General features: G+C 40.0%; 2 protein-coding genes across 2 annotated transcripts in view; both read right to left on the bottom strand.

Annotated features, from left to right (window-relative positions):
- Nucleotides 1-9998: 9998 nt before the first annotated feature.
- Nucleotides 9999-13437, bottom strand: LOC131313777 (F-box protein CPR1-like). Its single transcript, XM_058342286.1, has 2 exons — nt 12189-13437; nt 9999-10343 (listed from the first exon to the last, which is right to left on the bottom strand). Exon 1 carries the CDS (start codon nt 13320-13322, stop codon nt 12693-12695), a length of 630 nt encoding a protein of 209 aa, XP_058198269.1. The 5' UTR covers nt 13323-13437; the 3' UTR covers nt 9999-10343; nt 12189-12692.
- LOC131313730 (F-box/kelch-repeat protein At3g06240-like) overlaps nt 11629-13498 on the bottom strand; it is a 28588-nt gene continuing 26718 nt past the window's right edge. The window contains exon 2 of the mRNA XM_058342232.1: nt 11629-11982. The gene's annotated coding sequence lies outside the window, so the exon portion shown is untranslated. The remainder of the gene's footprint in view (nt 11983-13498) is intronic.

Here is a 13498-nt window from a genome sequence, read left to right as displayed (position 1 = left end):
TCAATCTGCAATTGGTAGGGCACAGAGTAATATGTATAACGGTAAGTCTAGATATATTCGACGTAGACATAATACCATTAGGTAACTACTCTCAAGTGGGGTTGTCGCTATTGACTATGTGAGGTCAAAGGACGATATTGCGGATCTGCTAACCAAAGGGTTAAACCGAGAGTTAGTTGAGCAAGCATCGAAAGGGATGGGGTTAAAGCCACTACACTCATAGTTACCGTGGGGGTAGCCAACCTAGTTGACTGGAGATCCCAAGATCTAGGTTCAATAAGACTACCTTTCGCGAGTAGCCGAGAATGATCACTGAGGAAACTCAGTCTCCTGCCCATTCCTATGGTGTAGAACAATGATACCTGCAAAATGTGAAAAGGTTAAGCATTGCTTTTAATGACTCTTATGCGCTGGGTTGCCAGGCGGGGTATAGCAGGATACCCTTTATAGGAAGGTCACCTATGTTAGTATGAAGTGGGGCCGCTTCTTTGAGAATCGTGGCGAAATTCTTGAGAAAATACTCGCAGAACCAGGAAAGGGTGTCATGGCCAAAATGAACCCAACAGTGAGAACTGAACTACATCATGAGAAGTCCTGTGTGACGTCTATTGTCTTGGTTTATATCAGCGGCGGAACAGTTCAAAGTGTGACCACACATTGGTCTGCTAGTAAACCCGATAGGCTATCATAAGGGAAGATTCCAGGCCAAAAGCCACCTATCCTATGCAGGGATTATCCGTTGTCTCTCTCTCGAATCAGCTTTGTACTCTGTGTCAGTATGTCTGCCAATTTCATTCATGAGGGGGATTATTGGATATTTTCCAGAAAAATCGGATGAATAAAATCGAGGCATACAGAGGGTCTCTCGAGGCAACTGATAGGCCTCTATTTGGTTCAACGAATCTGGATGTGTTCTAAGGACCAGGAGTTATAATCTGATTTACTCCTCCCCATTATGAGGTTAATGGCAAATTTGAATTCTCAAATTCATTATGGGAGGTTTCTCTTCCTTTATATGTTGTATCACGTTTTTGTACAACACAAGAGAAATTCACCAACTCCAAGAAACTCTGCTATATCGTTCTTGTGAGAGAGAGACAGGCGGTTGTTCAGTTTGCCAAGGCGGTCGACGGTGGTGTTCCAACGGCTTGCGGTTTAGCCGAGCCAACCCTGGGAGGAAGACGCTGGTGCAACCTATAACACCCTCGGTAGGTGGCGAATCTTTCTTAAGGTGACTTGGTATCACACAGGACTCGGTTCCGATTCAGAAAAGTTCTGTTTGTATCTCGTTTGGTTAAACCTGCTCGGTATTTGTAATTTGTTTTGATCACGTGATTGTTATCAAAGAAATTGCTCTTTGGAATTCCGTTGTTGCCAAATTTTTCCCAACATTGACGTTTCTTCATAGACTCCAAGCCCCATATATACTGACCTCTTGAAAGCTAAGAGGTACAATCAGATGGGCTAAGAGTCACATCTCATCAAAGTTAGTTTTATTTGGGTTTTATCTAAGTCTCTCACTATGCTCAACTTCTTGATGTGAGTCATTAGATGGTCATCAACACAAAAAAAGGGGCATGATTATTCCCTTAGAATTGGTCGCCGACCAAGAGTTACGATGCCTATATAAGGAGAGCCCATGCCAACATTCTAACCCACGAAAAATAAACTCACGCTCTGCCCTCTACTTCCCTTACAGCAGCATTCTTTTATTGCTTCTGCACTTCCACTCCACCCTATACCCAAACCTCTCCGATAACATCTTTGCATGGCAAGAAATAACGTCCTGCTTCTGTTTTGTCTTCTGATCACTCGCGCTTTGGTTCCGTCTCTCGCTCTTCCGGATGCGGTTCGTTTGTCGTGTTCCGACTTCATGTTCCCAAACAACAAAGTCTTTGCTTCATGCACCGATCTTCCCAATCTCAATTCGTTCCCCCACCGGACGCACGACTCTTCTTCGACCACTATCCATGTAGCTTACCGGCACAGCCAAGTCGGTTCATCAACGTGGGTTGCATGGGGTATCAATCCCACTTCGAAAGGCATGATCGGAATGTTTGATTTATTCCAATTTTGTGGACTAGCATATTTCATTTATGTTAAAAGATTTCGGATTAGTTCGACTATCAAATTTATCGGAGTATTTGTTTAGATCCATTTGGTTAGTGATCACCATTTGTAATGGGTTATTTTGGTGCACCTAATTTATTAGTTCGACTATCAAATCTCTTTGGAGTATTTTGTTAAGTGTGAGCTTGGTGCTATAGGGTTAATTTGAACTCATAATGGGCTGGGCCATTTTTATTAAGCACAAGAGAAGTATCCTGCCCTCATTCTCTCTCTCTCTCTCTCTCTCTCTCTCTCTCTATATATATATATATATATATATATATAGTCATTTTCAAATGAGGAGGTCCTTATTTTACTTTAAAATAAGGACCTTCCCATTTCTCCCATTTTCCGATTGAATTTTGATGATCCGAGCCGCTCAATGTGTTTAGAATGTGATTTTAATGGTACCCGCGTAAAATTGACAAAAAAAATGACCGGAAAGGGCTTGATTTGAACAATTTTTATTTGAACCGTTAGATAAAAAACAAACAAAAACTGCTCGGATGAAGCCTTTTTTGGTCTTTTTTTTTGCTGATTTCTTGAGGGTACCCTTAAAATCACGTTCTGAACACATTGAGCGGCTTGGATCATCAAAATTTGATCGGAAAATGGAGATCCTTATTTTATTAAGTTAAGGTGGTCCTTAGGAGAAGGGTACTATATATATATATAAAGAGGAATTTTCAAGTGAGGGATTCCTCATTTTGTTAAAATGAGGGACTTTCATTTTCCGATCAAATTTTGAAAATCCGAACCGTTCAATGTGTGCAAAACGTAATTTTAAGGGTCCTTGTGAGAAATCAGAAAAAAAAATAACCGGGAAGGGCGTCATCTGAGCAGTTTTTTTTGAACCGTTCAATGAAAACTGCTCGGATGAAGCCCTTCCAGGTCATTTTTTTTGCTGATTTCTCACAGGGACCCTTAAAATCACGTTCTGATCACTTTGAGCGGCTCGGATAATCGAAATTCAATCAGGAAGGAAAATCCCGCATTTTAATAAAATGAGGAATCTCTCTCCGGAACCTAACTCTCTCCCCCTCTCTCTCTCTCTCTATATATATGTTTTGGCCCACTAAAAACATATTCTACGTAACAAGGAAGAGGGGGTAGTGGCTCTCTCTCTCTCTTCGTAAGGGAACGACGTTGCACAATTCATGTGCCTTTGGTCCGACCGATCTTGCCGCAAGGAAAGGTTGGCTGTTGCACTTCAGGATCATGGCATCCTCATCAATTACAGGTATGAACTTGAATCTCAATTTTATTTCACATGCCATGGATTGGAGCAAGAAATTAGGGCTTGTAGTTGTGGAATTTCTAACAATTGGTATCAGAGTTGCTTGCTTTTCAATTCATGTGCTGTGATTGCTTTTCAATTCGTATTTATGTTGATTGTTGGGGATTTAACTGCCGATTCCTTTTTCCCCATTTTTCTGACTGCCGATCAAAGTTTTTAGGGGAGGAGACCCATTTTTCTTTTCCTCCTTACTTGCCGACAACTTTTGTTCTTTTCTTCAAGGGTTTTGTCTCAGATTGTAGCCTTTGGTTAAATACTCAATTTGTTTAATCTTTGACAAAAGGAGAACTGATTAACCATGTTGCTGATTGTTGCATCTCACAGACTTTCCGTGTTCGTCTTCTCCTTTTAACACTACTGTTTTATATTGCTCTTTTTGAAAGGGGCTTAAGCTATACCTTTTTACTCGATTTGTTTAATACTTGCTGAAGTATGGAGAAAGCTTACCACCTCTTGGCATTCATGGTGTGTTTGGCGTAACCATGAGAAAGATGGGCTTTCCTTCTTTTGTCATTTACTAACTTGTTGACGAATGAATTTTGGTGTTCTTTGTCTATTGTTAAAGGAGAACAAATTTTTTTTTTTTTTTTTTGTGGTGATAATAATAATAATGGCTTTACCAAATTTTGGAGGACTTGATTGATCTAATCTTTGACGAAAATAAGGGAAGTGGTGAAACCTGTTGACTGTTGCACCTCTCGACACTTCCGTCTTATCTGTTTCAATTTTTTAAAAGCTGTTGCTTGGATAAACAAATCAAAGTACCATTTTAAATTGGTTTTATAACCAGTTTTTAAGTGCTAAAGTGGGTAATATTTTTCATCCTTACTGGTTATCGAAAATTGTTCTTTGAACGCCATTTATGTTGATTATGGCGATATTGTTGTGATTAACAAAGGTCCATATAGTCTGGCTATGACTTTACCCTATAGGTAAATCATTGTTTGGAAGGATGCTTTGAACGATAAAGAGAACAATTAACTATATTGCATTTGGTGACTCAATTTTACCCTGTCGGTAGTGGGTCATTTTAAGTTGTTATATTTAATTGTTTTGCTTTGTCCTACGTAAGAGTCTTACTAGTCTTGTGATTTAAGACTCTAGTAGAACTTTTGTAGCTGGTGAAGTGAAGAAATTTTTTGATAAGCATGCTTTCGTTTTTACATGCTTAGTAAACGTGGTTATTATTTCTTCATCTTTCAATCCTAGTTTATCTCTGCATGTCTGCCATCAAAACACCAAATGAGACCAATTGTGAGGATTGGAATGAGTCGTTTACGGTGAACTTGGCCATTATGAATTTGGTTTTGGCTTTAAGGGAGAAAGCACCACTTAAGCCTACACTGGAAGTTCCGCTGCCATAAAAGGTTATTATGAAAGGTGGGAGCATTCTAATCGTACTTGTCTCATGATTATGGAATACACTATGGACAAGTCTATTAAGCAATGTGATCCTGATAATGTAAATGCTAAGGCTGAAGGTTTTAAAGGAAAATGCCTCTTTTGTCGTATTTGTGGCCTCTAATGGATATGGTGTGTTGTATGCTTCACAATTCTTCTTTTCTAGAATTCTTATGGGGTGAAGTACTGAAAACTGCTGCATATATTTTGGATCAAGTGCGTAGCAAATCTGTTCTTAAAACTTCATATCAGTTTTGGGCTGGCGAGAAACTTGGCTTGCGCCATTTTCGTGTGTGGGGTCCGCAGTTGAAAAGGTTGATGCTAATACTATTAGCGGATATTTTGTTAGCTATTGCATTGGCTTGAAAGGCTCTAGATTTTATTCCCTTCTCACACTATCAGAATTGTTGAGTCGGATTGTGCTGTTTTTCTTAAGGATAAGGTTGATGGTTCTACACCATGCAAGATTGTGTTTTAAGGAGGAGCGTGTGATATTTCCAGTAGCTCTTGTTCCATCACTTGTAATTGTCCCTTCACCAATTGAGCAAGAGGGTGTTCCTCATTAGGATCCTAATTTTCCCATGGAACCTATTGTTGATGAGGGTACTTCAAACATTCTGTTGAGAAGATCAGAAAGGGCACGCAGGTCCAGAATCTCGAATAACTACATCTTTTACTTGCAAGAGCATGAATATAATGTTAGTATGCCTTCCGACCTAGTCACTTTTGATGATGCCATTGGCAGCTTTAATTCTCAATATTGGATAGATGCTATGCATGATGAGTTGGCGTCAATGACCAAAATGAATTATGGGTTTTTAGTTGAGTTGTCTAATGGTTGGAAACCAATTTGTTGTAAATGGGTCTTTAAGACACCAGTTTTTCTCCATAGACTTTTTCCGGATAGTCATGGCTTTAGTAGCTCATTTCGATTTAGAGCTACATCAGATGAATGTGAAAACAACCTTATTGAACGGAAATTCATCTTCAGATTTTGGTTCGTGCAGTTTTTCTTGAAGTTTTGATGAGATTGTCACCTCTTGTGGTTTTAAGGAGAATATTGCAGATCAATGTATATACCTGAAGGTCAGTGGGAGTTTATTTATATTTTTTGTCTTGTATGTCGATGATATTCTACTTCGGTGCTAATGATACTGCACTTTTGACTGAGACGAAGCAATTACTCTTTATGCCTTTGATGTGAAGGATCTTGGTGAGGTATCTTATGTTTTGGGTATCCGAATCCTTCGTGACAGAACAAATGGTATTCTTGTCTTGTCTCAGAAAACCTACATTGAAAGAATTTTGAGAAGGTTTATCATGCAGTTCTATTCTCTCGGAAAAGCACCTATTGTGAAAGGGTACCAAGGTTTTTGTGCTTACTTACCGATGTGCCAATATTCTGAATGTAGTTGGATACACTAATGCTGATTATGTTGGTCGTATAGACGACATAAAATCCACTCTGGTTATGTGTTTATGATGGCAGACGGAGCTGTATCTTGAAAAGTGCCCAATAGACACTTACAGCTACCTCATCTATGGAGGCAGAGTACATAGCTTGTTATAAAGCTACTTGTCATGCATTTCCGCTGTGCAATTTTGTTTCTTGGGTTTGGAATTGTTGATCCCATTTCGAAACCACTAAAGATATTTTGTGGTAACTCTGTTGTAGCTTTATAAATGTCGAACACATTTTCACAGAGCAAATGTTGGCTGACCCACTAACTAAAGGTTTATCTCCTAAAGTGTTTCAAGAGCATGCGACTCATATGGGATTGGTTGAGTCTTCTGTTGATTTTGCTTAGTGGGAGATTTGTATATTGTAATCAGCTGCTACTGTGTTAATGGTGTTATTTTTGGTTGATCATACTCTCGAGAATTTTGTATGCATGCTATGGTCAATGTTTATTGCCATATTTTGTTGTGCACGCATTTTGTTAGCCATGGCATTCTTGAGTTTATTGCCATATTTTGTTGGGCGCGCAATTTTGTTAATTATGGCGTTATTAGTGCTAGAATCTGAGATATTTTGACCCAATCTCAGTAGGCACAGTGTCTTGGGCGGACACATGGATCTTGTGGAAATTGATGTGATGATCAATTCTTGAGTTTATTGCCATATTTTGTTGGGCATGCAATTTTGTTAATTATGGCATTATTGGTGCTAGAATCTGAGATATTTTGACCCAATCTCAGTAGGCACAGTGTCTTGGGCGGACACATGGATCTTGTGGAAATTGATGTGATGATCACCTTTTGTATATTTTCCACACCACACTTTCATACTACCATTTGTGTCACGGGTAGTAAGTGTTTGGTTGTGTGCTTTGTATCCTGTCGATGCATCGACTTACATGATTGAATACTTATGTACCCCTTATGGACACAGGAATGATTTTGGGTGCTGACTCATATTTGATAGTCTACATTGTGGCCACTTATTGGCTAATCCGGATATATGATTGCTTATATTGTCATAAAGCACTTTTGTGTTGTACATAATGATATATGTTGTCCAAGTGGGAGAATGTTAGATTTATTCCAATTTTGTGGACTAGCATATTTCATTTATGTTAAAAGGTTCCGGATTAGTTTGACTATCAAATTTATCGGAGTATTTGTTTAGACCCATTTGGTTAGTGATCACCATTTGTAATGGGTTATTTTGGTGCACCTAATTTATTAGTATGTATTTTGTTAAGTGTGAGCTTGGTGCTATATGGTTAATTTGGACCCATAATGGGCTGGGCCATTTTATTAAGCACAAGAGGAGTATCCTGCCCTCATCCTATATATATGTGTTTTGGCCCGCTAAAAACATATTCTACAGAACAAGGAAAAGGGGGTAGTGGCTCTCTCTCTCTCTCTTCGTAAGGGAACGACGTTGCACAATTCATGTGCCTTTGGTCCGACTGATCTTGCCGCAAAGAAAGGCTGGCTGTTGCACTTGAGGATCATGGCATCCTCATCAATTACAGGTATGAACTTGAATCTCAATTTTATTTCACATGCCATGGATTGGAGCAAGAAATTAGGGCTTGTAGTTGTGGAATTTCTAACACGGAACTCAAGCCATTGTTGCCTACCCAAAGCCCGACGGAACCATGGCTGTTTTCACTTCACCTGTTACCAGCTACGGCACCCAACTTCAAGTGGGGAACCTAAGTTTCCATGTCTCGGATCTGTCGGCCTCGTTTTCCGACAACCAGATGGTTATATATGCCATCATTGAGCTTCCAGAGAACACTACCAGTGTCAGTCATGTTTGGCAAGACGGACCAGTCTCCGGAGGTACACTTGGAATGCATCTTGGGAATCATCTCCAGTCACTGGGCACTCTCAATCTTTCATCAGGACAAGCCTCAGCATCTCACAGTGGGAGGTTAAAAAACAGACTCAAGATAACACATGGAGTACTAAACACTGTTGGGAAATCATGATGCCACTCTAATTTATGGCGGCAAGGTACTTGGAGGCTGTTGGTCCAAAAGCAGACCCTCTTTGGTTCTACGTTCACATTGTTTTTCAGCTCTCTGGATATTTACTTGGCATGGTGGGCGGTGCAACGGGGCTCTACCTTAGCATCAAATCCTCTGGTGTTCGTCACCCTTGCCACATGGGCATTGGAATCACTCTTTTTTGCCTTGGACTACTTCAAATCTCTACTCTATTTTTGCGGTCAGTCAAGGACCACAAGTATAGATATGTGTGGAATTGGTTTCGTCATCTCACCGGGTGCACTGTTCTTCTCTTGAGCTTCGCCAACATATGGGTCGGCTTCTACATTCTTAAGCCTGCAAAAACATGGATTATCGTGTATGGCATGATATCCGAGGCAATAATTGTGTCAACTATCGCATTAGAAGTTTGGAAGAGATTGGCACGAGATGGAAATATCAATGCAGCAAATGAAGCCGCTACAACCAGCACCAATGCAGATAACAAAGTGTAGATCATTTATTTGTCCTCCAGGTATTTTGGCAATGTTATATGTAATGGATAGTTAGTTCTTCTGAGATGATTTTCTACTGTCTGTTTTGGAAGAACATAGTCCTTTGTAAGTATTGAATTATCTATAAAAGTCGCATTTTCTCTTCTATATCATTTCAAAATGAGATTTTAATTTAGGGGTATTGAGTAAACAAGGCAAAGATATTGCCTTGGATCTCTTTGTATTTTGGATATTGAGTTCTTTGGGGAGCTACTAGTACATACTTCGATGCAATGCTGCAGTCTTACTGCAAACTTTTACAGTACCACACAAGTAACAGATATCAACTTGCAGGTGATTTTGATTTTACGAACAACTCAAGGCCAAGGGGCCAAGGCAAACATAAACATTAGAATTGGATTGTATATATCCTCTGGACTAAATATTGCTTGAAGGACTCAGCCTGCCTTACTGGCTGTTTGTTATTCAAAAGAAACTGCAGAAATTGTCAAAATGATGCTTTTAGGTCATGTACTACGGTTTGTACCTTGAAAACTGGCAACCCTTGGCTATTGGTGAAAGACAGGATACAGATTATCCTTGGCTCAACCATATATATAGGGTTAGCGACAATAGTTGTACTTGACCATTTGTTTCTCCACTTGGAAATTTGGTATGCAATTGCAATTCTGTTCTGGGCATCCTTGAAAAAAATTACAAGGTCTATAATCTTCTGCAAGTTCATTCTCTGTCAGTTGAGTTCTTCAATCATTTCACTGCAGGGGCGTTGGAGGAGAACATTTTCAAAGGCATCCATCAAACCAGTAGCAGCATTTCATCAAAATCGGCATCCAAACTCCACCGCGTGAGTGCAGAAAAAGAAAAAATTTCATTCCAGTCTAACCTGTACATCAGGATCGAGTGACACTTGGTACGGATATCAAGAGTAGGTTTATAGGACTATTTGAAAATTCCATTTTTAGAGGTTGTTCTTTTCCCATTTTTATAGGTTGTTCGTGTAATCTGCTATGAAAAATTTCATGCAAGTTTTACTTGATTCAAAATTTCCTCAATAAGGCGTATGAAGAGGAAGAGCATGTTCGTCGCTGTTTTTTTATTTTATTTATTACTTTACAATCATTGTGTCCTACACTTGCCTAAATCTAGGGACAAATCTGAGTTCAAATACAAGACATCCTTAAGAAAAGTCTGAATTCTCACCACCTGAGCTAGCCCTAAGGGGCTTGAGAATGACAATTAAGAATACCATACCTTTGCGGTATTATATATTTCAAGGTTTGATTCTCAATCAAACACGTAATATGCTAGGTAAAGATCACCAAAACTTCTTTCTGCGTTGAGGAATAGTATATACAAGTTCGGTTTAGAAGACGCAAGAATTCGCATGAAGTAGATTACAACCAGATTTCTCTTTTGGTACATAAGAAAACAATAAGAAAAGGTTGAGCGTCTCAAACGCAATGCCTGCTAGATCAGCTACAAGCATGTCCTTGACGTCTCCAGGGTGGTTACTAGCAGGACCAGCTCGTTTTCTTGCTCCGGTACCATGTTTGCTAGCTTATCCACCACTCAATTGACTTCCTGGAGTGTATGCACATTTGAGCATTGATGGAGCTGCCAAAATATATATAGCTCTACATTCTTTCCGTTAAGGCAAGGCATAGGAGGACCTCATAATCATTTGAACAGTCACTTTAGAGTCTTTAATCAAAAAATAAAGTCAAGAGTCCGATCATATGTCCACATTCTTGAGATCATGACTTGCTAGAGCTCCCATCGGTAGTTGACTTTACCTTGCTGCAACCTAGAAAATGCCAACTATTGAGTTTTGTTTGTGAAACATTGTCACAAATGATGGGCTTGAAAGCTATGCAAATCTCTTTCACAAGATTACCGATTCTCTGGAGAAAAATATCATTGTCACTTATTTTCAAAAACGTTTTTATTTCTACTTTTCCAAATGTTCCAAAGTATGACTGCAAGCAGCACATTCCAAGGACATCCGAAGCAAGTATTGGCGCTTGGGAGTCAAGTATTGGTGCAAGCAGCACATTCCAAGGACATCCTACAAATAAATTATGACAAAAGCGTGATCTGTGGAGTAGATGTGGAGGAGATTCACCTTGGGAGTCTTGGTCTATGGGCTGATGCTGCTTTGTGCTGTTATAATGCTGCTACTCCTGGTTTTGGTTTTGCTGCTGAAATGCTATTGCTGCTATTGGAAGGGTCCTTGAAGACTCATTTTTGGAAATCAGCTTGGAGTCATTTTCTTAACTGAAAATTTAGGTGGTAGGGATAATTTTTTTGGTGCTTCCATGTAACTTTTGTCATATGTATTTCTGGTTTTTTGGTTGGCTCTTGGCCCACCATTATTTTTCCTATTGGGGTCTAGGGCGGCATATGGTTGTGGACATGGCATGCTGTAGTGCATTGCGCACTACAGTCCTATCGGGCTGCCCAAAGCAACGTCGTTTTGGCCGCAAATGGAACACCACATTAGTCCTCAAAATACGTCGTTTTAACCCCTCAAAACAGGAAAAATAAATCTTTTAACGTTGCTTCCTATGCGTTGTTTTAACCCCCGATGAGTAATTTCTATTTGTGCTTAAGCTATGGCGTGGTATGAATCTTATGTTCCATTTACTTGTGAACATTTTTGTGTTAAGATGTTGAAATCAAGTAATCAACTATGTACCACATTTGACGAGTTACGAAGATAATTGTTGACCGATACCTTCGACTTCCCAAGAGTCATATAATACACAAACTTTTCAGGTGTGGTTACATTGTCACTAACAATTCCGGGAAAAAAAGAAAAGAAAAGAAACTAACATAATTTTTAGTTCAGTTGCTTGAACTTGTTTGCCCGTTGGGATGCTTTCTCCTCGTGATGTCGTCATGCTCAAGATCTCTATAATCTTCATAACTTGTCTTTCAAAGATTAATAATTTCTTTTTCGGCTCATAAAAAAAGAGAATATTCGAACAGTTTTCAACACTTAACGGTTTTAAATTACAAGGATAAGATGCAGATATGAAGTATGAGCCCCACCTAAAGTATCATGTTCATAGTCTATTTTTCTTTTCCTGAAAAAGTTGTTGATCAAATATAAGAGTGCAGCGTAACAGAGTCGGCTGGACCTTGCCACCTTGGCAGCATCAGCTTGTAAAGGACACTAACTAAGGACATCCTATTCAGTTTTCAAGCTTCACAGGTTAGACTGCAACCATTTAAAGTGGGCATGATAGTTCAACATACATCGATCACCAACCAATGCCCTATATAACTCAAACTACCAAAGCTATATCAATAAAGGATAACATGGATGTGCAACCTCCAAAAACCTTGGAACTACAGAAGCTCCCATAATAAGAACATACACATATAAGTAAACGAAAGAAGGAACATTTTTATACACAAACATACCGGGAGAAGCTTATCATTGCCTCCCAATTCCTCGTCCGAGAATAGGAGAGACGAGGCTCTCGACATACACACACCCAGAAGTAAAGTCACTTGGAATTCCAGCAACCACCATGTCCCTCAGTGTTTCTTTTTTCGAACCATACACAAACAGTTTCTTTCCCTGCCCTCTTCTATTGTCATCAAACAAAAGTTTGTCTTCCGCTAGCAGGCACATAAAACACAGACTAGGCGTTTCAGTAGGTAAATCAATCGTAAGTTTGGTCCAAGACTCTCCTACCCCGTACTCCTCCATCTTCCAAACCTGACTTGTTGGGTAAGAAGCCCGCCTTTTAACCAAACGGAGACAACCCCCAACAACCTCCACACAAAAATAAAATAATGTCACCCATCGACGTAAAGCAGACGGCGTCGGCACTTCCCTGAAAATCTGATCCGACAAATTGAAAGCACCAATCACAGAGGACCGATCCCTAAGGCTTAAACAAAGCCAATGGAGACACCCATTTAAGAAAATCCCACCGCGAAACGATGAGGTTCCAACAACGACATAGTCGATATGTTGAATTCTCCTCCAAGCATTATTTTCAGTGAATAGACATCCACAATCGAGATATTACTCTGAAAAGAGAGCCCCACAATATTGTAATCATCCGTAGAGGAATTGTAACCCACCCCATATCCATACCCGAAGGTGCCAACCGGATTGGGTACAACAGACGGTGCGGGAAGTTTCTTACATTCTCTAGTTGATGGATTTAACAACAATAAGTTGGAATTATCATCGTAGGAAACTAAAAGCAAGCCATCACAAGAGCTCCATACCTTGACCCGACTGTCGGCGGCGTGGTTTTGAAGCATAGGAAAATCAAGCTTTGTGGCGGTCGGATTGGCGTTGCCGACGTCGATGGAGTAGAGATTGAGAGAGCTGGATATGACAATGTTTCTCTGATCATCTAGGTATTTAGGATTTTGGGTATTGGTTCGATTGAGATGAGTTTTGGCGAAGTAGGGGTTGGAGATAAGGGAATTCCAAGAGGTTGAAACACACTTGAATCGGCAAAGTGATTTGACGGGTAGTCGAGAGAGTATGTCGGTGAGGATTTCCTGGGGAATTAGGGTTCCGCAAAAGGACATGGCTGCCGCCTTTGGATCGAGGTCAAACAAGATGGGAAAACAAACGGGGGGAAATGGAGAGATGGATGGTAGTTGTTCTGTTTGGGTGCTTCTTCTGTTGGCGGCGGCGGCGGAGATGGTGTCTTTTTATTTTTTTTGAACAGGAGGAGATAGTGTCTGAGCTGTGGTGAGAGCGA

This window comes from Rhododendron vialii, chromosome 2a, assembly GCF_030253575.1.
Source record: "Rhododendron vialii isolate Sample 1 chromosome 2a, ASM3025357v1".
NCBI classification, from domain to species: Eukaryota; Viridiplantae; Streptophyta; class Magnoliopsida; order Ericales; family Ericaceae; genus Rhododendron; species Rhododendron vialii.
This window is presented reverse-complemented; position numbering and strand designations above follow the sequence as displayed.

Excerpts from the sequence above, each read along its gene's own strand:
- LOC131313777 (XM_058342286.1), bottom strand. The coding sequence starts at position 13,322 with ATGTCCTTTTGCGGAACCCTAATTCCCCAGGAAATCCTCACCGACATA.